This window comes from Giraffa tippelskirchi, chromosome 3 (genome assembly GCF_054371585.1).
Source record: "Giraffa tippelskirchi isolate mGirTip1 chromosome 3, T2T-mGirTip1v1.2.pri, whole genome shotgun sequence".
Taxonomy (NCBI): domain Eukaryota; kingdom Metazoa; phylum Chordata; class Mammalia; order Artiodactyla; family Giraffidae; genus Giraffa; species Giraffa tippelskirchi.
The window spans coordinates 20,337,927-20,358,365 of NC_137277.1; the positions used below are offsets into that span (position 1 = coordinate 20,337,927).

The window sequence follows — 20,439 nt, forward strand, 5'->3', positions numbered from 1 at the left end:
GAGAGAGAGCTTCACGTGGGATAGAAGAACCCCGTCCTGAGCACAGCTTCTTAAGTTTTTCAGTATCACTGGGGACAGCCGAGCTCTGGAGAGCACCTTACTCCAAGCTGCAAAACTACCTCCTGCCATAAAGATGGGAGAAGTTTGTGTTTCCTGGGATAAAGCCAGTAAACTAACACAGGTGGGGACCCCAATTACCAGGTAAAGTGATTTATCTTGAGAACATGTGTTAACAGGTTGTGTCTGTTGGGCTCTAGCTTTAAAAGGGAGTGATACTGATGAATCTATTGGCAGGACGCAGACGTAGAAAACGGTCATGCGGACATGGAGAAGGAGACAGTAGGATGACCTGGGAAAGCAGCACTAACATTTACATACAATGTGTGCGTGCGTGCTAAGTCACGTCAGTCATGTCTGACTCTTTGTGAGCCCATGGACTGTAGCCCGCCAGGCTCCTCTGTTCATGGGTTCTCCAGGCAAGCATACTGGAGTGGGTTGCCATGACCTCCTCCAGGAGTTCTTCCTGACCCAGGGATCGAACCCGTGTCTCTTATGTCTCCTGCATTGTCAGGCATGTTCTTTACCACTAGCACCACCTGAGAAGCCCAACATATATACACTACCATGTGTAAAACATAGCTAGTGGGAAGCTGCTGTATAGCACGGGGAGCTCACCTTGGTGCTCAGTGATGACCTAGAGGGGTGAGTTGGGGAGAAGGGAGGGAGGCTCAACAGGGAGAGGGTATAGGTATCCATATAGTTGATTCACTTTGTTATACAGTAGAAACTAACATAACATTGTAAAGTAATTATACTCCAATTAAATATTTTTAAAGCTAAAAATAAAAAGGTAATAAAATGAAAAAAGAAAGTAAGCCCATACAAAATCAGGATGACAAGTCAGTAAATTATAACTACAAAAAAAGGGGGAAGAGTGAGATTCTTTTCTTTCTTTGCCGTCCCAGTAGTTCACCTGTGATGCGTCACACTCTGCTTTAATGCTTATTCAACAACAAAAGGATTTTCTTTCTCTACTACCTTTGTGGAGGGAAATTCTAGATTGGAAAAATGTTTCTTTTTGACAGTGCTCAAGTTTGCACCTGCTCCAGGATGGGATGTGCCTACTCCACACTCAAGCTGATCTGAGACACTTTTTTCTGCACTCAGGTTTCTCTTCCTTCACCTGGACGAGTCTGAGGACCACTCTGCATGCTAAGTCACTTCAGTCATGTCCGACTCTTTGCAACCCTATGGACCACTCTACTCTGGCTATAACTTCCTTCCACCTGCAGGCTTGGGCCACCTCCCAGCACTGCGGCCCTTAGGCAACCTATCCCTTTAAGAGCTCCCCCAACCCCGCCTCCAGCTCCTCCCTCAGACCCAGGGGATGGACTTCCCTTTAAAGCCTGGGCTCCATCTTTCTGCCTAGCTGTGTACAGAGGCTGTTCCGGCGCCTTGAGGGGCTCCGGGGTGCCGGGCAGAGACACAAGTGGGCTGTGACAGGTGCCTGTGGGACGTGGAACCACTCCTAGGGGCTCAGGGCTTGTGGGGCTGGGGGGTGGCGGAGAAGGGACACGATGCCGGGACAGGGTGGATCCTGGACAGAGCAGAGCCTCTCGGGAGTAGACCAGACGGGTCATCAGTTAAGTAACTGCTCTGAGCCAGGTGCTCTGCCATGCCCTCTGTGCTCCTTCTCAGGGGTATCATTATTTCCATTTTACAGATGGGGCAAGGGTATGGGGCTCAAAGCAGCTGACTGAGTGCCCCAGGGCCAGACAGCTAACCAGGGGCAGAGCCAGGATCCGAACTCAGGTCAGTGTGACCCCAAAGCCTTGCCATTGTCTCCTCCACATCACGCGCCTGACAGGGGTCCAGGCTTCTTCCCCAGCTTCCCTTTGAACTTGATTTTCCTGTGGTCGGCAGAGTGAGGGGAGGAAATGGGTTTCCCCTCCTCCCTGCAGTACCAGTACTTGGAGGCCTTCCTCCTGCCAGGAGCTGCTTGGAGATGCTGCTGCTGCTGCTGTCCCTGTTGCTGCTGCTGCCACTGGCCGTGCTCCTGTGGCCGCCGCGGTCCCGGGATGCCAGGTGGTCCTGGCTTGTCTGCCTCCAGCACCGTATGGCGTGGGGGGCCCTGCGCTGGGCAGCTGCCTGGCAGCAGAAGAGACTAGCGCAGAGTACGCTGCACGCGGGCCAGAGCCAGCAGCAAGCCCTGAGGCGGTGTCTGCACGGAGCCCAGAGTCCCCGCTGTCCCCTCAGAGGGAGCACAGGTGTGTTTCCCAGGGTCTGGGGAAGTGGCCCAAAGAGAAGGAAACCCCACAGGAGAGTCAGATTCCAGAACCCAAAGACCACCCTTCCCCCTTCTACCACCAGCACAGAGAGAGGTCTGACCCAGAGAACCTACCCAGGCCGGATTGTTCAAGAAGAATTTTGCCATCCTGGCCCATGATAGCCTCTCTCCCCTCAGGCCTGTTCTGGAGTCCTTCTCTGAGGGTCTCAAGAGTCTGGCCTGAACCCTTGGGAAACTCTGTGGCTTCATGGGGATTTTATGGTGTCTTTGGGGCTACAGATATAAGCACCTTCCGGAATCATCTCCCTCTGACCAAGGCCAGCCAGGCCCAGGAGGAAGAAAGTCGGGGGCAGCCCTTGCCCCCCACCTCAAACCAGTACCATGGCGAGGCCTCTCTGCAGGTAAACGGGGAAGGCTGGAACCCAACCCCATCAGAGGTCCCTAAGTGCAGCCAAAGCCTCCCATCAGGATGGGAAAAAAGCAAATAGCAACAGCAACAAAAACCTAAAAACAACACTAGGAGACTTCCGTGATGGTCCAGTGGTTAAGACTCCCCACTTTGAGTGCAGAGGGTATGGGTTCGATCCCTGGTGACCAAAACAAAAAAAAAATATCTGGGGGCTCAGAGTCTGGCTCAGGCCCAGGGCCAACTCTGTCTCTTGTCTCCCTCCAGGCCACCTTGCTGGGTCTGGCAGCCCTAAACAAGGCCTACCCGGAAGTGCTGGCTCCAGGAGGCACGGCCCGTGTGACTGCTTCCTCCCCTTGGCCCTACCCCCTCCCCTGGCCTTGGCATGCCCTGGGCCAGGTGAGCCCCACTGGAGCCAAGGACCCAAGGGTCCTGCTGCTGGAGGCACTGAGGTCCCCAGGGCTGCGAGCTCTTGAAGCTGGGACAGCAGCAGAACTCCTAGATGTCTTCTTGGACCTGGAGGCCCATGGGGAAGAGCTGGCTGAAGCCATCGCTGCTGGGAACCCAGGAGCACCTCTCCCCAGACGGGCAGCCGAGCTGCGGGAGGCCCTGGAGCCGGGACCCCGAGGACTGGCCCTTCGGCTCTGGCCAAAACTGCAGGTGGTGGTGACTCTGGATGCAGGAGGCCAGGCTGAGGCTGTGGCCGCCCTGGGGGCCTTGTGGTGCCAAGGGCTCACCTTCTTCTCACCTGCTTACGCTGCTTCTGGAGGTCAGCAAGACTCAAGGGTGGTGAGGGGCACACAGCTAGCTGCCAGGTTGTCGTTGTTCAGTTGCTAAGTGGTGGTCAACTTTTTGCGACCCCATGAACTGCAGCAAGTCCTATATAGTCATCTCATTGATTCCTCCTCAACACCAGTAGCTCCATTTTACAGATGAAAAAACTGAGGCTCAGAGAGGTTAAGAGACTTACACAGATTTATACCACATCAGCATTTTCTCCAGGTCCATCACCTCCAGAACCATTGCCTCTTCCCAATTAGGGCCTTAGAAGCAGAGGGATGAGCCTGGGGGAGCCGGGAAGGATGGAGTGGAGGGGCAGCAGGGGGATCAGATGCTCAGAGGGTTGGGGCCTGGGCGATTGCCTAGCAGATGAAGAGGCTGCTTGCTTCCCACAGGGGTGTTGGGCCTCAGTCTGTGGCCAGAGCAGCCCCATGGCCTGTACCTTCTGCCCCCTGGAGCCCCCTTTATTGAGCTGCTTCCACTCAAGGAAGGAACTCGGGAAGAGGCTACCCCCACTGTCCTGCTGGCTGAGGCCCAGAAGGGCAAGGAGTACGAGCTGGTGTTGACCAACCACGCCAGCCTCACCAGGTGACCATCTGCGTGCCCACCTCTCCCCAACCGCCACCTCAGGCCTCCTGAGGTGAACCCGGTGGAAGGCCATGGGCATGCTGTTGAAATTAATGGGCCCTTGGGCCTGACCTCATCCCCACTTCCTCTCCATCAGGTGCCGGCTCGGTGATGTGGTACAGGTGGTGGGTGTCTACAATCAGTGTCCGGTCGTCAAATTCATCTGCAGGTAAGTGACCCCCCGGGTCACTGAGGGACCATGCTCATGCCCTGGGTTCCTCTGGCTCCTGCTTCCTTCTCCCCAGGCTGGGCCAGACCCTGAGTGTTCGAGGCGAAGACACTGGTGAGGACGTGTTCTCTGAGGCCCTGGGCCGGGCCGTGGGGCAGTGGCCGGGGGCCAAGCTGTTGGACCATGGCTGGGTGGAGAGCAGGATTCTGGGTAAGCTTTTCCACTGGCTGACTATCCCTCACCCGTACCCATCCTGCAGGGAGACCTCTAGGAAGGAGGAAAGACCCAGCCTTTTCTGCTGCTCCTAACAAAAGTCCTTCCGCATATCTAACCCCTATCCGTCCTGCTGCAGTCTCTACCCGTTTCCTCTCCGTTTACCCGACTCCTTGCCGAGAAACTCCTTCTCTCCCCTGTGAACCTCAGAGTAGGGGCAATGGGCTTGGGCTTTCGAAGATGCCCCATTCACAAAACATGTGTCCGTAATGGGCGGTTTGTCCACAGATTCCTCTGAGGGCTCCGCTCCCCACTACGAGGTATTTGTGGCACTGAAGGGGCTGAGGAACTTGTCAGAGGAAAATCGAGACAAGGTAAATGGGAGACAGGGACAGGACACGACTGAATGTCCCCTTCACCCTGCACACTGCCCCGTGTGTCCTGCGGAGGTGGGGGAGGGAAGGAGAACCTCCCTGGAGCTCTGGGAAGGGAGGGTTGAGCCCCACAGACACACACATGTACACATGAAACTTCTAGCCACGCATACCCTGGGCACAGCCGTGCGCGCCTCACCCGCACGCCGGCCAGCCCCACACCAGCCTCACTTGAGCCGTTCTGTTCCCAGCTTGACCACTGCCTTCAGGAAACCTCCGCTCGCTACAAGTACCTGCGGTTCCGAGGGAGCATGGGCCCCGCCCAAGTCCACCTGGTGGGGCAGGGGGCCTTCAGGGAACTGCGGGCAGCCCTCGCTGCCTGCCCTTCGGCCCCGTTCCCCCCTGAGATGCCCCGGGTCCTCAGGCACAGGCCCCTGGCCCAGCGCCTGCAGAGGAGGGTGGTGTCCTGAGCTGAGGCCTGCCCCCGGCCCCGCTCACCCCCATGGGCTGCCTCGCTCTTTCCTCTGGGGCCCCTCTGGGTGTGGAGCCCTTGGCCAGGGTCTTCATGTGTCAGTTGACAGCTGCCCATGAGAGCTGCTGGCCTTAGGGAGGCCCGACCTGGTCCATCAGCTCCGAGGAGTTGACTTCAAGGACAGAGCAGACACCAGCAGGGCCCCGCCCGGAGCCCCCAGCACCCCCTAGAGGACACAGGAGTTCCAATACACGCTGGCAGTGACTGTGTTTCTCAGCCTACGCACCAGGCAGGCTGGAAGTGGTGGAAGTTCAGGCTCCCAGGAGTGACCCTCAGTTGGCACGGAGCAGGGGCTGGTGATCGCAGACCTCAGCTTTGTCGTCCCTCAGGAGAACAATCTGAAGTGTATTCTGTAGCGTCTCCCTCTGAGGGTCCCCACCAGTTGCCCGCAGTGGTAACCCTCTCATTAATGTGGTTCTTACTGGTTTTCCTCCTCTCTCTCCTGTCCCTCCTCCCACGTGCTTTCTAGGGTCACCTGCCAAATAAACTTCTTACACCCAGAATCTTGGCTCAGGGTCTGCTTTTGGGGAAACCAGGGGCCCCATTGGAGAAGGCCATGGCACCCCACTCCAGTACCCTTTTGCCTGGAAAATCCCATGGACGGAGGAGCCTGGTGGGCTGCCGTCTATGGGGTCGCACAGAGTCAGATACGACTGAAGCGATTTAGCAGCAGTAGCAGCAGCAGGGACCCCATTTGCTCTGCTCCTGCTGCAGCCTGGATTGCCCTCTCCGCTTCAGTTCTGGACACCAGGGCTTTCCCTGCAACTTCTGCTCCAAGCTGAGGCGGGCCTGAGTGTGTGCCCTCAGAGACCTGGGGGACCGCTACCACAGCCTAGGTGAACCTAGGAGACACTGAGCCCCCTCCCTCGACCTCTCCCCATCCCAAGCCTTCCCTACGTGTGGAGGGACTGCTCCCCAACTCCCCTTGCCCAGGCTTATCACAAGTCCCCCTTCCTGTCCCAAAACCCACAAATCACTTACATGGGCAGGACCTAAACTGCAAATCATAAAGAATCACAGCAGGAAGCAGCCCCAGAGACCATCTGGGTTGACTGTCCATCTTACCACGGGGGAAACGGGCTGGCCTTCAGTTTCAGCAGGGTTGTGAGTCTTGTCCAAACCTCGCAGCGCCTCCTAAATAACGCAGCACCTAATCCCAATCAGCTGCCAAGCCTCAGATTCTTTGTTCGTTTGTTTTAATATTTATTTATTTGGCTGGGCCGGGTCTTAGTTGTGGCATGTGGGGTCTAGTTCCCTGACCATGGATTGAACCCCGGGCCCCCTGCATTGGTAGCACAGTTTAGGCACCGGACCACCAAGGAAGTCCAAACCTCAGATTCTGACTCTGAATTACTACTTCTGAATCAGTTCAGTTTGGTCGCTCAGTCGTGTCCAACTCTTTGCAACCCCATGGACTACAGCATACCAGGCTTCCGTGTCCATCACCAACTCCTGGAACTTACTCAAACTCATGTCTATCGAGTCAGTGATGCCATCCAACCATCTCATCCTCTGTCGTCCCCTTCTCTTCCTGCCTTCAATCTTTCCCAGCATTAGGGTATTTTCCAGTGAATCAGTTCTTCACATCAGGTGGCCAAAGTATTGGAGTTTCAGCCTCAGCATCAGTCCTGAATATTCAGGACTGATTTCCTTTAGGATGGACTGGTTGGATCTCCTTGCAGTCCAAGGGACTCTCAAGAGTCTTCTCCAACACCACAATTCAAAAGCATCAATTCTTTGGCTCAGCTTTCTTTATGATCCAACTCTCACATCCATACATGACTACTGGAAAAAGCCATAGCTTTGACTAGACAGACCTGTGTTGGCAAAGTAATGTCTCTGCTTTTTAATATGCTATCCAGGTTTGTCATAGCTTTTCTTCCAAGGAGCAAGTGTCTTTTAATTTCATGGCTGCAGTCACCATCTGCAGTGATTTTGGAGCCCAAGAAAATAAAGTCTGTCACTGTTTCCATTATTTCCCCATCTATTTGCCATGAAGAGATGGGACTGGATGCCAAGATCTTAGTTTTTTGAATGTTGAATTTTAAGCCAGCTTTTTCACTCTCCTCTTTCACTTTCAAGAGGCTCGTTAGTTCCTCTTTTCTTTCTGCCATAAGGGTGGTGTCATCTGAATATCTGAGATTATTAATATTTCTCCCAGCAATATTGATTCCAGCTTGTGCTTCATCTAGCCGGGCATTTTGCATGATGTACTCTGCATAGAAGTTAAATAAGCAGAGTGACAATATACAGCCTTGACGTACTCCTTTCCTAATTTGGAACCAGTCTGTTGTTCCATGTCTGGTTCTAACTGTTGCTTCTTGACCTACATACACATTTCTCAGGAGGCAGGTAAGGTGGTCTGGTATTCCCATCTCTTTAAGAATTTTCCACTTCTGCACTCCACACCCCAAATCCAGGCCCCTGCCCTCACCTGCCTGGCTCCCACCTCAGCCCATGACTCCTTACTGCTGAAATCCTCCCATAGCCTCCCCAGCACCTGCGGGATCAAGACTAATCAGCTTAGCTGATAAGACCCTTTGACCCACTCTGACCTCACTTACCTGTCCAGCCACCTCTCTTCTAAGAGAAGTTGTGATCAGTGGACCACATCTTGCTTCCTGCATGAGTTAAGCACGGTCACCTCTAGGTCTCTGCTCAGGCTATCCCTTCTGGGGAAAGCCTTCTCTTCCAAGCTTGATAGAAACCAACTTTTCATGCAAGGCTTTTGCAGAGTCCTCTCTCCATTGAGCTATACTTTTGCTGGGTCACCTCCCAGCAAAACTGGGCCAGGGATTCCCTGGTAGTCCAGTGATCAAGGATCTATCTGCCAATGCAGGGTACATGGGTTCAATCCCTGGTGCAGGAAGATTTCACATGCAGCAGAGCAACTAAGCCCATGAGCCACAACTACTGAGCCTGCAAGTTGCAGCTACTGAAACCCATATGCCTAGAGCCCGTGCTCTGCAACAAGAGAAGTCATCGAAATGACAGGCCCAATCACTGCAACGAAGAGACAAAGAGTAGCCCACCACCCAACACCCAACTATAGAAAGCCCATGCGCAGAAATGAAGACCCAGTGCAGCCCATGCGTGCTTAGTCACTTAGTCAGTTGTGTCTGACTCTTTGCGACCTCATGGACTATAGTCCGCCAGGCTCCTCTGGCCATGGAATTTTCAAGGTAAGAATACTAGAGTGGGTTGCCACTTCCTACTCCAGGGGATGTTCCCGACCCAGGGATCCAACCCTTGTCTCCTGCATTGGCAGGCAGATTCTTTGCTACAGTGCCACCTGGGAAGCCCCAGTGCAGCCAATAGATAAATAATAATAATAAATTATGGTTTTGTAAAAAAGAAAACCAGGCCGTGTCCTATGCACACTGTCACTCCAGTGCCCAGAGCAGAGCCTGGCACAGAACCGGTGTTCAGTAGACAGTGCCCTAGATAAGAGAGACTCCGGCATAGAGATGGTACATGTCCTTCTCCCCACGGTGGCTCTCCTCCTGCCAATGGTGGGATGGGACTCCATCCATCCCGTCGAGGCAGCCCAACCAGGTGGGAAGCTGGGGAGGTTGAAGGATAACATCAATTTTGGCTGGTGTCCTCCCACTGCCCAGGAGTGGCTTTTCAAGGTTCTCCATCTTGGAGGTTGGTGGAAGGGGCAGAAGGAAGAAGAGCCAGAGGGGAGGGAAAGTCAGCTAAAAAACCTTTTCCACAGAGGAAGAAGGCCCTGAAGCATAAAGGCCCCAGGGGTTGAGACAGGAGCAGGGGGGAGAGGCTGTTGCCTGGCTGCCCTCCGCCAGACACACACATCCTATGGAGAGTGGGTCTCACAACTGCCTCCTTTCATGCCCTTAATTAGCAGCTCCCCCTATGCATCGTCCCACGCCAGCCCCCAGGCAAGACCTCTTTTGTGCTCCCAGATTCCTAGGAGTAAGGTGGCCTCATTAGTGCCCGGAGACCGCCCCATCTCCAGGGAGCAGGCAGACAGACAAAGCAGGGGACCAGGGGCACAGAGATCCAACTCAAGACTCTGATCGCCTTGGCGGCCATTCCTGGGGCCCAGCCTGGAGACGGCACTCCTGCGGGAGGCTAATCTTAGATTTGCCTTTGTCTCTTCTCGGAGTGGATGCAAGCGCCCATCTCTTCCCCCCTCCCGCCCACCACCTCTGTGCACTATAAACCCCAGACTCCTGCTACTGGGTTGCAGTTGACAGCCTCAAAGTTCCTGGCTATTCGGAGCACTGCAGACGACACCTTTCCCGGCTACCCCACTCCGAGCTCCAGACACCATGAATCCTTCCTCTACAAAGGTAAAGATCCAGGGATGGAGGGATGACTTAGGGGCAATGAGACCGGGGACAGTGAGAATGCTTGCTTGGGGAGCTAGAAGGTTGAAAGTGTCTTTTGCTATATGGGTTCTGAGGCAGTGTGCAGGGTGGACCCTTGACAGAGAATCTGCCTTAGTTAACACTGGACTGTGCCCTGTTCTCCTGAGGGTTCATGTTTATTGAGCTTTTACTATGTATCAGGTGCAATTTGCACCTGTCATCTTATCTTATCCTCCCAGCAGCCCTGCACAGTAGGAATTACTTAATACCCAGTTTACAAGTGAGGACGTTGGGCCCCCTGAAAGAGGTCCAAACCCACAGAATCGTTTCCCCTGCATGAGAGCAGGCAGTCAAAACAACCACCTGGATCCTGCCGGTCCTTGATTTTCCCATGTTTGCCCTCTGTGGGGAGGAGGAGTGGATAAATGGGGCTCCTGTTTCCCTGAGCAAAGTTTCCATAAACTTCTGGGGCAGATTCAGACATGCCAATTTCAAATGGAGTGGTCAGCGCTGTAATGAGGGTACAAGGGATTAAGGGCACCCAGGGGAGAGAGAGATTCATTCTGCCCAGGGGGTTTCAAAGAGCTTACTGGAGGAGATGCTCTGCTGGATCTTAAGGTAGGTCGGGTCAGACAGAGCCCTTCAGACAGCTTTGAGCCGAGGCAGGAAAGCCAGGCGACAGCGAGTGAGAAGCGCCGGCCACGAGGGGGCGCGGAGCCAGCTGGGCAGGACCCGGACGTTAGGGGCTGGAATGAGGGCGACCCTCAGCGCCCGGTCTCCGCCTTCCTTAGGTCTCCTGGGCTACCGTGACGCTGCTGCTCCTGCTACTGTTGCTGCCGCCCGCGCTGCTGTCACCCGGGGCGGCCGCGCAACCTCTGCCCGACTGCTGCCGTCAGAAGACGTGCTCCTGCCGCCTCTACGAGCTGCTGCACGGCGCGGGCAATCACGCGGCCGGCATCCTCACGCTGGGCAAGCGGCGGCCCGGGTCCCCGGGCCTCCAGGGCCGGCTGCAGCGCCTCCTGCAGGCCAGCGGCAACCACGCGGCCGGCATCCTGACCATGGGCCGCCGCGCAGGCGCAGAGCCAGCGCTGCGCTCCTGCTCCGGTCGCCGTTGTCCCTCCGAGGCCGCCTCGTCCGTGGCGCCTGGGGGCCGGTCCGGGATCTGAGTTCTCTCTCGGGTCCTGTCCTGCCCCTACCCTGGCCCTGCCCTCACCCCCGCAGGAAAAAAAAAAGTGTCAGCTCGCAGGAAAAAGGGGAATAAAGTCTCCCTCTGTTAGTGTGGCTGCTTTCTGTCTCTGTGTGGTCGCGTCTCGCCCTCCAGGGGGCGTGAGAGTCTTTCGAACGTAAAGAGCCGGAAAACCGGGAGTTCGGTTTGGGAGTCTTTGAACCCCTCTCGGGTGGGCGCTCTTAGGGCAAGAAACTGCAAGGCCCTGGAGTGCTGAGAGAACCGCACATGTGCGTGCTAGGAGGGGAGAATGGGGGCAGACACGGTCCTCGGTGCTCCACCAGTCATTCTGAATCGCCAGGCCTTTCCTGAGAGACGCGGAGGAAAGTGCAAGCAAGGAGCTGGATGCGGCTGGTAAGGAGAGAGCCGCGCCCGCCGAAAAGGCAGGGAATATGAGGTTCAACAGGAATCTTCCAGAGGGCTGCAGTGTGGGATAGGGCGTTTGGGGGGCGTCGGGAGACACTGAAGGGGAGACGGTTAGGCTTGTGCAGCCCAGATTATGAAAGCTCTCACAGATCAGGCTTTGCACTTTATTCTGTAGGTAGCTGAGAGTCAGGAGAAGTTCTTAAGCAGGGATGAGGCAAGATTTTTCCAGCAATTTAAACGAAACACACCTGTGACAAGTTGAATTGTTCAACCCCTCCCCCTCTCATTTACATATGAAGCCCTAACCCCCGGCACTTCAGAACATGGCCTTATTTGGAAAGAGTCTTTGAGGATGAAATTAGTTAAAATTCAGTCATACTGAGGAAAAAAAAATTCTATTATACTGGAGTAGGGTGAGCCTCTAATCCAATATGACGTGTCCTTATATAAAGGGGGGATTTGGATACAAATGCACACAAGGAGAATCCATGTGAACGTGAAGGCAGAGATGGGTGACGCATCTACAAGCCAAAAAGTGCCAATAAGCCACCAGCAGCTAGAAAACAGGCATGCAACAAATATTCCCCCACAGCCTTCAAAAGGAGCCAACCCTGCAGTCATTTTGGTCTTGGACTTTCAGCCTCCAGAAAGGAAACAACAGATTTCTGTTGTTTAAGTCACCCAGCTTGTGGTACTTTATTATAGCAGCCCTAAAAAACTAAAACCCAAAAGTAGAGGTGCAGAAAGATGTGGCACTTTTTAGCATATAACGTCCCAGATAACACCCAGCTCAGACTTGGGGTGAGGGTGAGGAGCACTGGCCTGCCCTCTGCTCAGCCCATCTTCCCTTTGTCACTGGCTTTAGTTGTTTTTTCCCCAGGAAGCAGCCACCCTAAGCCACCACACTCAGCTGCCGCAGTAATTTTCTGCTTCCATAGTGAAAAGTCCCGTGTCTGGTTTTACCTGGGTCCTTCTTGCTGCGCTGGTTTCATTTTGGGGAAGATGGAGAACAAAGTCCACCGGTGCACTTTGGGGATTTATAAACTGCCTGCTCACCTTGAAACCATCTTTCTCAGCCCCAAATTTACCTCCAAGCTCTCTTCCACTTGAATGGTTGCAGAGAGAAGGAGGGTTAAGTCAGAATGATAGGAAGAGGGGGAGAATAAGGAGACAATTGCTCTCCAACCCATTGTGTGCCAACGATATGCATTATGCTATTAAATTCACACAACCATACGAGGTAAAAATTATTAGCTCCATTTGACAGGTGAAGAAAGTGATGCTGCTGGAGGCTGAGTCACACAATTAGTAAGCGGCAGAGCTGGGATTTCTACCCAGTGGACTCCAGAGCTCTTTTCATCCATCCTGCTGAGGTTAGAGGCAGAGTTCGCCAGGGTGCCCTATGCAAACTAAGGCACAGGTAACGGTTAAGTATTTTAGCATTTGAGTTTTCTGCCCTCTCATCGATCCTCCACCGGCAAAACTAACCTCTTTAACTCTTTGCTGTCTCAGCAAAGAGTGCAGGAAGCTGAAGTTGCTGCGAGATATCCCAATTCCAGCAGGCGGCGCTGTGAACCAGACACGAGTCCCAGCGTGGGCGGCTAGCGGGGAACCCGAGGGGAGGAGACACCAGGAGCCGCCAGGGAAACACGCGTGGGGGCGTGGCCACCCTGGAAGGTAGGCGTGTCTGTCACTCAAGCCCCGCCCCATCCCTTGGCGCTTCGGCTTCGGGTGGGCGTGCCCCAAATTCTCTGCGGGAGAGACACGCGTGGGCCACTCCTCACCCGGAGGAGGGCAGCGGAGAGGAGTGTCACTGGCGGCCCCTCCCCGTGCGGGGCCACGTGGCGGGCTCCGGGCGAGCCCTAGGGAAAGAACCTGGCCCGTGGGGAGGTGGGGGGACCGAGGCGGCGCCGAGACAAGCGGAAAGCTACTGGGTTTGGAACAGAGAGGCTGCGGCGGCGGCGGCGGCGCCGAGAGGGAGGGGAAGAGGCAGGCGGGCGCATGGGGCGCCCCGGCCCCGCCGGCAGCGCGCCCCCTCGGGCCCGGCCGCGCTGAACGCCCCCAGCGCTGCGCCTGGAATCTGCTCCCCGAGGCCATGCCGGTCATGAAGGGGTTGCTGGCCCCGCAGAACACCTTCCTGGACACCATCGCCACCCGCTTCGACGGCACGCGTGAGTGGGGTGAAGGCTGGGGCTGAGGGTTCGAGCTAGAGGTCAAGTCTCCTTTGGCGCTCGCGTGGGTCTCCTGGATGTGATGAGAGAGACCCAAGGCGAGGAGAATGGGCTAGGAGGTTCTAGGAACTCCCAGAGCCCCAGTAAAGGAACAGGACTGGCAGCGCCCTGGGAGGGGAGACGCGGAAAGGACCAAGAGTGCGGGCAGCCAAGGTTGGGGGTGTGTGACTGGAGGCAGGAAAGGTTCTTTGTGCGGCAAAGCGGAGGAGTCCTTGAGAGCCGCCCACTCTCGGGCAGGGCTCTGCTGGGGGCGTGTATGGGAGTATCCAAGACGCGGAGGTGGGACGAAGTGACCAGGTGCTTTGGGGTCTGCTCCCCGACGACTCCAGCATCTCCTTCCCGCAGAAAAAAATAAAAGAGAGAGAGACTTAGAAAAGGTCAGACTTTTGCAGGACATAGCTTGGATTAAGGTCACGCACCCCCAAATTGTAGCGCGTCCCTGTCTGGGGGAGGTATGGCAGGAAGGCAGGGGGTGGTCTGTGTAGCGGAGAGAACTGCCTGCCCTCCCAACCGAGCTTGAGTTCCAGGTTCAGCACCTTGGACAGCCACCATCCTGCTTCCCCTCCTCTTCTCCCGCCATTCCCTTTTCCTACTTTGGAACTGAACGATCTCCCCTTACCCGGTTCGGACACCCAGGCTGAGATCTGGAAGGTGGGGGGAGCGGTACCTGAGGGCGGAAACCTAGCCGCTGGGGCCCTACCCGCCTCCCCACTCTGCCCCCACACACACCTCCCTTGTTTCCATAGTGCCTATCACCCAGGCAACGGACCTGGGATGGAAGAAGGAGGCTGCTTGCCCAGGGCCCAGCACCTCCCAGGCACCTTCAGTATCCCCATCAGCCGCTCCATCTCCAGACATTCACCCCTCTTAGCACCGCAGGACTGGTTTCTTCTCAGATCCCTTCCTTCAGCTGAGACTGTCCCTAGATGGCCTACTGAGCCCCCCTGAGGCCTCCCACCCAGTGGAACTGGAGGGGAGCCAGCTCAGGTTCTGTTCCTGGGTTTGCTGGAGCCACAACTTCATTGCTCAAGCCTGTCAAACTTTGAGAACTGGGACAGACCCCCTGAACTTAGCTGCTGCTGCTAAGTCGCTTCAGTTGTGTCCGACTCTGTGCGACCCCATAGACTGCAGCCCACCAGGCTCCGCCATCCCTGGGATTCTCCAGGCAAGAATACTGGAGTGGGTTGCCATTTCCTTCTCCAGTGCATGAAAGGGAAAAGTGAAAGTGAAGTTGCTCAGTCGTGTCCGACTCTTCGCGACCCCATGGACTGTAGCCCACCAGGCTCCTCCCTCCATGGGATTTTCCAGGCAAGAGTACTGGAGTGGGGTGCCATTGCCTTCTTAGCTAAGGGATGCTAAGGAACTTAGCTAAGGGATGCTGAGGAACTTAGCTAAGGGATGCTAAAAAGAGGACTTTTCCTGGAAGGCAGGGAATGAGGATGCTACTCATCACTGTCTTCCTCCCTCCACAAAGGAGACTGGATAATAAACTCTGTGAGTTTGGATAACCTCTGCTTTTTGGTTTCCTATCAATAAATGGGTGTGATAACGCCAGAATCTCTGCCTTATCCAGGATAGCAGCTATGGATTGTGCTTTGAAAGCTGGGCAAATGTGGGGCATCATTTCACCTTCTCAGTGTAACACTTACTATGTGCCAGGATTTGCTCTTCCCAGGTAACCCCTGTTACTCACACCAAACCTTTTGAGGAAGATATATAATCCCTCACTTTTCAGATAAGGAAGCTGAGGCACAGGGGAGTTCATTAACTTGCTCAAAGTTACACAGTCAGTAAGTGGCAGGGATGGGGTGCTGGAGCCCATGCCCTTACTCACCATGATGTGCTGCTGCCTACAGTAACAGCTCATCAGCTTCAAGGCAGAAGTCGTGACCTCTTGGAGTTCCTTTTCCAACCCCCTAGACTACCCAGTCCCAGTTCCAAGCCACCCTTAAGTCCTCGTCCTTTTGCTCTATCTCTTCTTACCCTCATTTCAGGACATCCCAAAGGGGATCCAGGAATCCCACGGAAGCCTGGGAAGCTCCTGTCTCTGGGATCTCTGACCTCAGCTTGGGGGAGTTATGGCTCACCTGGAAACTGAGCTCCCCTCCTGGCCTTGGTCTGACCTTGACCCCTTCTTCCCACAGACAGCAACTTCCTGCTGGCTAACGCACAGGGCCCACGGGGCTTTCCCATCGTCTACTGTTCCGACGGCTTCTGCGAGCTCACAGGCTACGGCCGCACCGAGGTCATGCAGAAAACCTGCAGCTGCCGCTTCCTCTACGGTTCAGAGACCAGTGAGCCAGCCCTGCAGAGGCTGCACAAGGCTCTGGAGGGCCATCAGGAGCACCGCGCTGAAATCTGCTTCTACCGAAAGGATGGTGAGGGGATCTGGCCTGCCCTGCCGTCCTGCCCAGACCCCAGACCTTACCCAGAGCCCACTTGGGACAGTGGAAACCTGGGTGCTGGTCCCCACACTGCCACAAGCTGACCGTGTGACACTGAGTATATCCCTGACCCTCTCTGAGCCATGGTTTTCCCATCAGGAAGGTGAAGGAGATGGCTGACAAAATCTCTGGGCTTCTTTCCAGCTCTAATCCTTGGCCAAGCCCTTTGATTATGGCCAGGAACCAAGGGGGATGAGAGAGAAGGAGATGCCATGGGCTGCTCACTCTCCTCCTCTTACCTATCCACACCTGCAGGCTCAGCCTTTTGGTGCCTCCTGGACATGATGCCCATCAAGAATGAGATGGGGGAGGTCGTACTTTTCCTCTTCTCCTTCAAGGACATCACTCAGAGCGGAGGCCCAGGACTTGGCCCCCCAGGAGGCCATGGCGATAGTAATCATGGTAACCTCAAGTCTGCAACTCTGGGGAGATGGCGTGAATGGTCAGAAGCCCTCGCCCAAGGGCACCCAAGCCCCCTCCCTACTCAGCCTCATGGATGTGCCCCCACTTATTGCCGTACCCTTCTTCCCAACAGAAAACTCCCTTGGCAGGAGGGGAGCCAGCTCAAGACTTCGATCTGCCAGGAGGCAGAGCCGTACTGTCCTACACCGACTGACCGGCCACTTTGGCCGCCGGGGCCAGGGACGCATGAAAACCAATGTGAGTCCAATCTCCACCCCAACATCTCCCAGACATGTTTCTGAGGTGCCCTTGCTACTGTGTCCCTGTTTCCCTGTCTGTCCAATCTCCCTCCAGTGGCTTGTTCCTTTGTCTGCCGTTCCTCATGTACAGCTCTCTGCTCTATCCCATGTTCCCCTACATCTCCTTTCATCCCCCTCTTCCTTGCTTCCTTGTGATTAACATTACCCTGCTCTGATGATGCCACAAAGGTGGGGCTCTAGCAGCAATTACATCACCCACCTTTGGGTCTCAGGGTTACCTTGTGGGGGGTATGAAACCACTTTAGTGGTCCCAGGGAGAAAGCCCCCATTGGGGTCTGGCACCTCACCCTGTGTACCACTCCTATGACCCTGATGAAGCCATGGGTCTCCAACCTTCTGAGCAGACTGTTATGGCAACAGGGAATGGAGTATGCCATGCCAGCCTCCCCTCCTCCCTGGGATATACTTATCCTCCACTGCACCCCTAGAACCAAAGAGGATCTTGAGGGAGAAGCTAGTGACCCCTCATTGTCTGACTGGTCATAATCACCTTCTCAAGAAGGGTAAAGGTCAAACCTTAGAAATACCCCTTGCGCGCGCGCACACACACACAAAATATGATTGATTCCAAAGAGCAGTAAACTGGCAGAGGAAGGGTCAGGTGTCAGCTGCCAACCCCCACCTCCTGCACGTTCTACATCCTCTTGTGGTTGTGCTTGCAGTGCCCACTCCACCCCTTTCCCCATTGCTTTCCCCATTCCTTACCTGTCCCTCCCCCAGCTTTGGCTCCTCTTTCCCCCAAGTGTCCCCAACCACCACCCCTCTCCCCTTAGAACGTGTTTGAGCCAAAGCCATCAGTGCCCGAATACAAGGTGGCCTCCGTGGGGGGGTCCCGCTGCCTCCTCCTCCACTACAGCGTCCCCAAGGCCGTCTGGGACGGCCTCATCCTCCTCGCCACCTTCTATGTTGCGGTCACTGTCCCCTACAACGTCTGCTTCTCGGGTGATGACGACACCCCCATCACATCCCGACACACCCTTGTCAGCGACATCGCCGTGGAGATGCTCTTCATCCTAGGTTAGACCCTCTGCCCCACGTACCCTGGCGGGTGGGCCAGAGGGACCCTCTCACCCAAGCCTCGTTTCATCCTGGGCTTGCTGGACCCAGATATTTAGAACCCACCCATTTCTGGGTCTTTATGTCCTTATGGTCCATGAGCCCTGCCCCTAATCCCTGGAGCCTTCAGCCTTTAGACCTCTCCTCTTTTAAGAACCAGTCTGAAGCCCAATCCATCATCCCCATTCCTGCCTACAACACTATTCTGAGTCTTACCCAAGGTACCTTGGCCAAGGTCCCTTAGTAACAGCTTCTTGCATCCCCAGATATCATCCTGAACTTCCGCACCACCTATGTGTCCCAGTCTGGCCAGGTGGTCTCTGCTCCTCGTTCCATTGGCCTCCACTATCTGGCCACCTGGTTCTTTGTTGACCTTATTGCTGCTCTACCTTTTGACCTGCTTTACGTCTTCAACATCACCGTGGTGAGTGATCCCTGTCCTGCCTTGCAGCCTAGCCTGGCAACTTCAACACAGCATCTCCCATTAAGGGACTCACCTCAGTCCCAGACTCAGCCATCAGCGAATATTTGCCAGGCATCTGTGATGGGCAGAGCCCAGCGCTAGAAACCAAGAGGGATCTGAGAGCATCTGCCTTCTTGGGGAGTTCAGCTCACAGTCTCTGAGGGAAGTGGAGACAAATGAAAAGCTAACTAGGGCTACCAAGGCGGCATTGGTCTGCAGCCAAATGAGCGGCACTTTTCACATTTTTATTTAACAAACAACGGATGAGCATTTAGCTGTCTGCAAAGCACTGTGTAAGGCATGGTCACTGTGGAGGAGAGGGATAAGGATTCAGCCACTCGGCAGCTAAGCTGGTAGAGACAACAGGAACAGAAGAGGTGAATGGACTGCAAGACGCGGCCCAGGTAGTGCTGCGCGGGGGCTGGACGCAGAACTAACTGACCTTGGAATTCCAGGCTGGAACACGGGCTCCCACAAAACTGATCTGAATCTGGCTGTTGCGAGGAAGCCAAAGCATGGCAGTTGGGCAGAGGCTGGCATGGTCTGGGAAGGGTTCCTGAGGGAGGAGGTGAGAGCTGAGCTAGACCCTAGACAGAATAGGACCCAGCTGGCAGGTGACAAGGAGAGAGAACATTTAGGGGGAATGTAGCAAGCCAAGATGAGGAGGTAGAGGCTTCGAGGCGGACTTGGAGGCAGAGAGTCCCAGGACTCCCTGGAGCCGCCCTCAGTGGTCAGCTCTGCACCCAGCCGGCAGATACTAGGTCTTCTATGGCCCAGGGAGAGGGAGTCCCACCCTGTGTCCCTAGACCCCCTTGAGTGGGGAGGTGGAGAGCAGTCTCCCTGTGTGCTCCTCTGCCTGCCACACTCAGCTATAGCGGGAAACCACCTACACGCAGCCGGATTTAACTAGCCGCCAACGGGCTGTGGGCCTCTTCTCCTGGCTGTGTACACGTGTGTGCATGCTCCCACACACGTGCATGTGGGTGTGTCTGCCCTGAGGCTCTGGCCCTTCCAGGTGGAGCTCCTCATTCCTCCCCTGGGTGCACCCCAACCTGGTTTGTGCCCACCAGGCAGTCCCCCCTTCTCTGGTAGCTTCAGCACTTTACAGTTTACTAAGTTCTTTCACACATCAACACGTAGGAACCTCACAGTAACCTTTCAGGGCAGATTCCCATATCTCTGTTTCTCAGAGGTAGACGCAAAGGCTCAGAGAGGTTGAGTGGCTTGTTGAAAGTCACACAGCTAGCAATGGCAGGCAAGAGACTAGAACCAGGTCCCTAGACTCCCGGTCTAGAATTCTTTCCAGCATGCCACCCTGCTTCCCAGAAAACCAGCGTACCTGAGTGGATGGCCTGGCATGAGGGGAGAGGAGGAGCCATGCTGGGGCTAGAGGGAAGCAGAGCAAAGATGGAGGCTAAGTAGGCACTGGCAGAGCCATGGACTTGAAGGAGCCGGGCCTGAGACATCCTGGTCCAACAAGGAGAGGAGGGCCCCAAGGGAGTAGGGCCCAGGGGTAGGTGACAAGGGGAAGCCTTGAAGAACTCAAGGTTGGAGTCAGGAGCTCTGAGAGCTAGGGGCAGGCATTAAGCCCTGGAGTGCCTGTTCCATAGCTAAGTTGTGTCTGCCTCTTTGAGACCCCGTGGACTGTAGCCTGCCAGGTTCCTCTGTCCATGGAATTCTCCAGGCAAGAATACTGGAATGGTTTGCCATTTCCTTCTCCAGGGGATCTTCCTGACCCAGGGATCAAGCCCGAATCTCCTGCATTGGTGGGCAGATTCTTTACCACTGAGCTCCCTGGGAAGCTCCTAAACTCTGGAGAGGGTCCATCAGAGTCACCTCCTTTCCAACTCCTTTGTCTAAAATTAGAGAAAATGGCATGTGACTCAGGAGCTGTGTAGGGCCAGGGCTACGGGGGATGCTCCTGGAAGTCCCTGAAGGGACAGTGAGGGGCCTTCATACAAAGTTCCGCAGGTGCTACCCCAGAGCCCCCAGCCCTAGCCTCCAGGCTGCCCAACTCAGAGCAGTGAGAACATAAGCCCCCACGTGCTCATCATGTCCAAGACTGGAAGGGCTTATCAAAACACAACCAAAACAGTCATAGTTAATACCAGCTAACCTTTACAGGACCCTGACTAACTTCAGCAACTCCCACCAAATCCTGCAAGGGCTGGGGCCTCACAGTCTAAATACCCTGCTCTCCTTCTCTCAGCATC

At 55.2% G+C, this 20,439-nt stretch overlaps 3 protein-coding genes and 1 long non-coding RNA gene across 4 annotated transcripts in view; 3 read left to right on the plus strand and 1 right to left on the minus strand.

The window, feature by feature from the left end:
- The first annotated feature begins 1,415 nt into the window (after positions 1-1,415).
- Positions 1,416-5,891, plus strand: GHDC (GH3 domain containing). Its single transcript, XM_081577594.1, has 10 exons — positions 1,416-1,503; positions 1,724-1,812; positions 1,993-2,267; positions 2,567-2,688; positions 2,961-3,462; positions 3,869-4,061; positions 4,198-4,269; positions 4,346-4,479; positions 4,771-4,856; positions 5,108-5,891. Exons 3-10 carry the CDS (start codon positions 2,006-2,008, stop codon positions 5,324-5,326), a joined length of 1,590 nt encoding a protein of 529 aa, XP_081433720.1. The 5' UTR covers positions 1,416-1,503; positions 1,724-1,812; positions 1,993-2,005; the 3' UTR covers positions 5,327-5,891.
- A 3,686-nt stretch (positions 5,892-9,577) lies between these two features.
- On the plus strand, positions 9,578-10,995 carry HCRT (hypocretin neuropeptide precursor). Its single transcript, XM_081577595.1, has 2 exons — positions 9,578-9,701; positions 10,511-10,995. Exons 1-2 carry the CDS (start codon positions 9,681-9,683, stop codon positions 10,883-10,885), a joined length of 396 nt encoding a protein of 131 aa, XP_081433721.1. The 5' UTR covers positions 9,578-9,680; the 3' UTR covers positions 10,886-10,995.
- A 465-nt stretch (positions 10,996-11,460) lies between these two features.
- On the minus strand, positions 11,461-16,822 carry LOC145541350 (uncharacterized). The gene is made up of 4 exons (XR_014078949.1): positions 16,506-16,822; positions 16,225-16,407; positions 12,274-12,415; positions 11,461-11,558 (listed from the first exon to the last, which is right to left on the minus strand). It is a non-coding gene; the product is annotated as an uncharacterized LOC145541350 (long non-coding RNA).
- Positions 11,467-20,439, plus strand: part of KCNH4 (potassium voltage-gated channel subfamily H member 4) — a 38,688-nt gene continuing 29,715 nt past the window's right edge. Inside the window, exons 1-6 of the mRNA XM_081577596.1 lie at positions 11,467-13,481; positions 15,686-15,919; positions 16,241-16,387; positions 16,521-16,645; positions 17,481-17,724; positions 18,030-18,187. Coding sequence (XP_081433722.1) covers positions 13,406-13,481; positions 15,686-15,919; positions 16,241-16,387; positions 16,521-16,645; positions 17,481-17,724; positions 18,030-18,187 — 984 coding nt within the window. The 5' untranslated portion in view covers positions 11,467-13,405. The remainder of the gene's footprint in view (positions 13,482-15,685; positions 15,920-16,240; positions 16,388-16,520; positions 16,646-17,480; positions 17,725-18,029; positions 18,188-20,439) is intronic.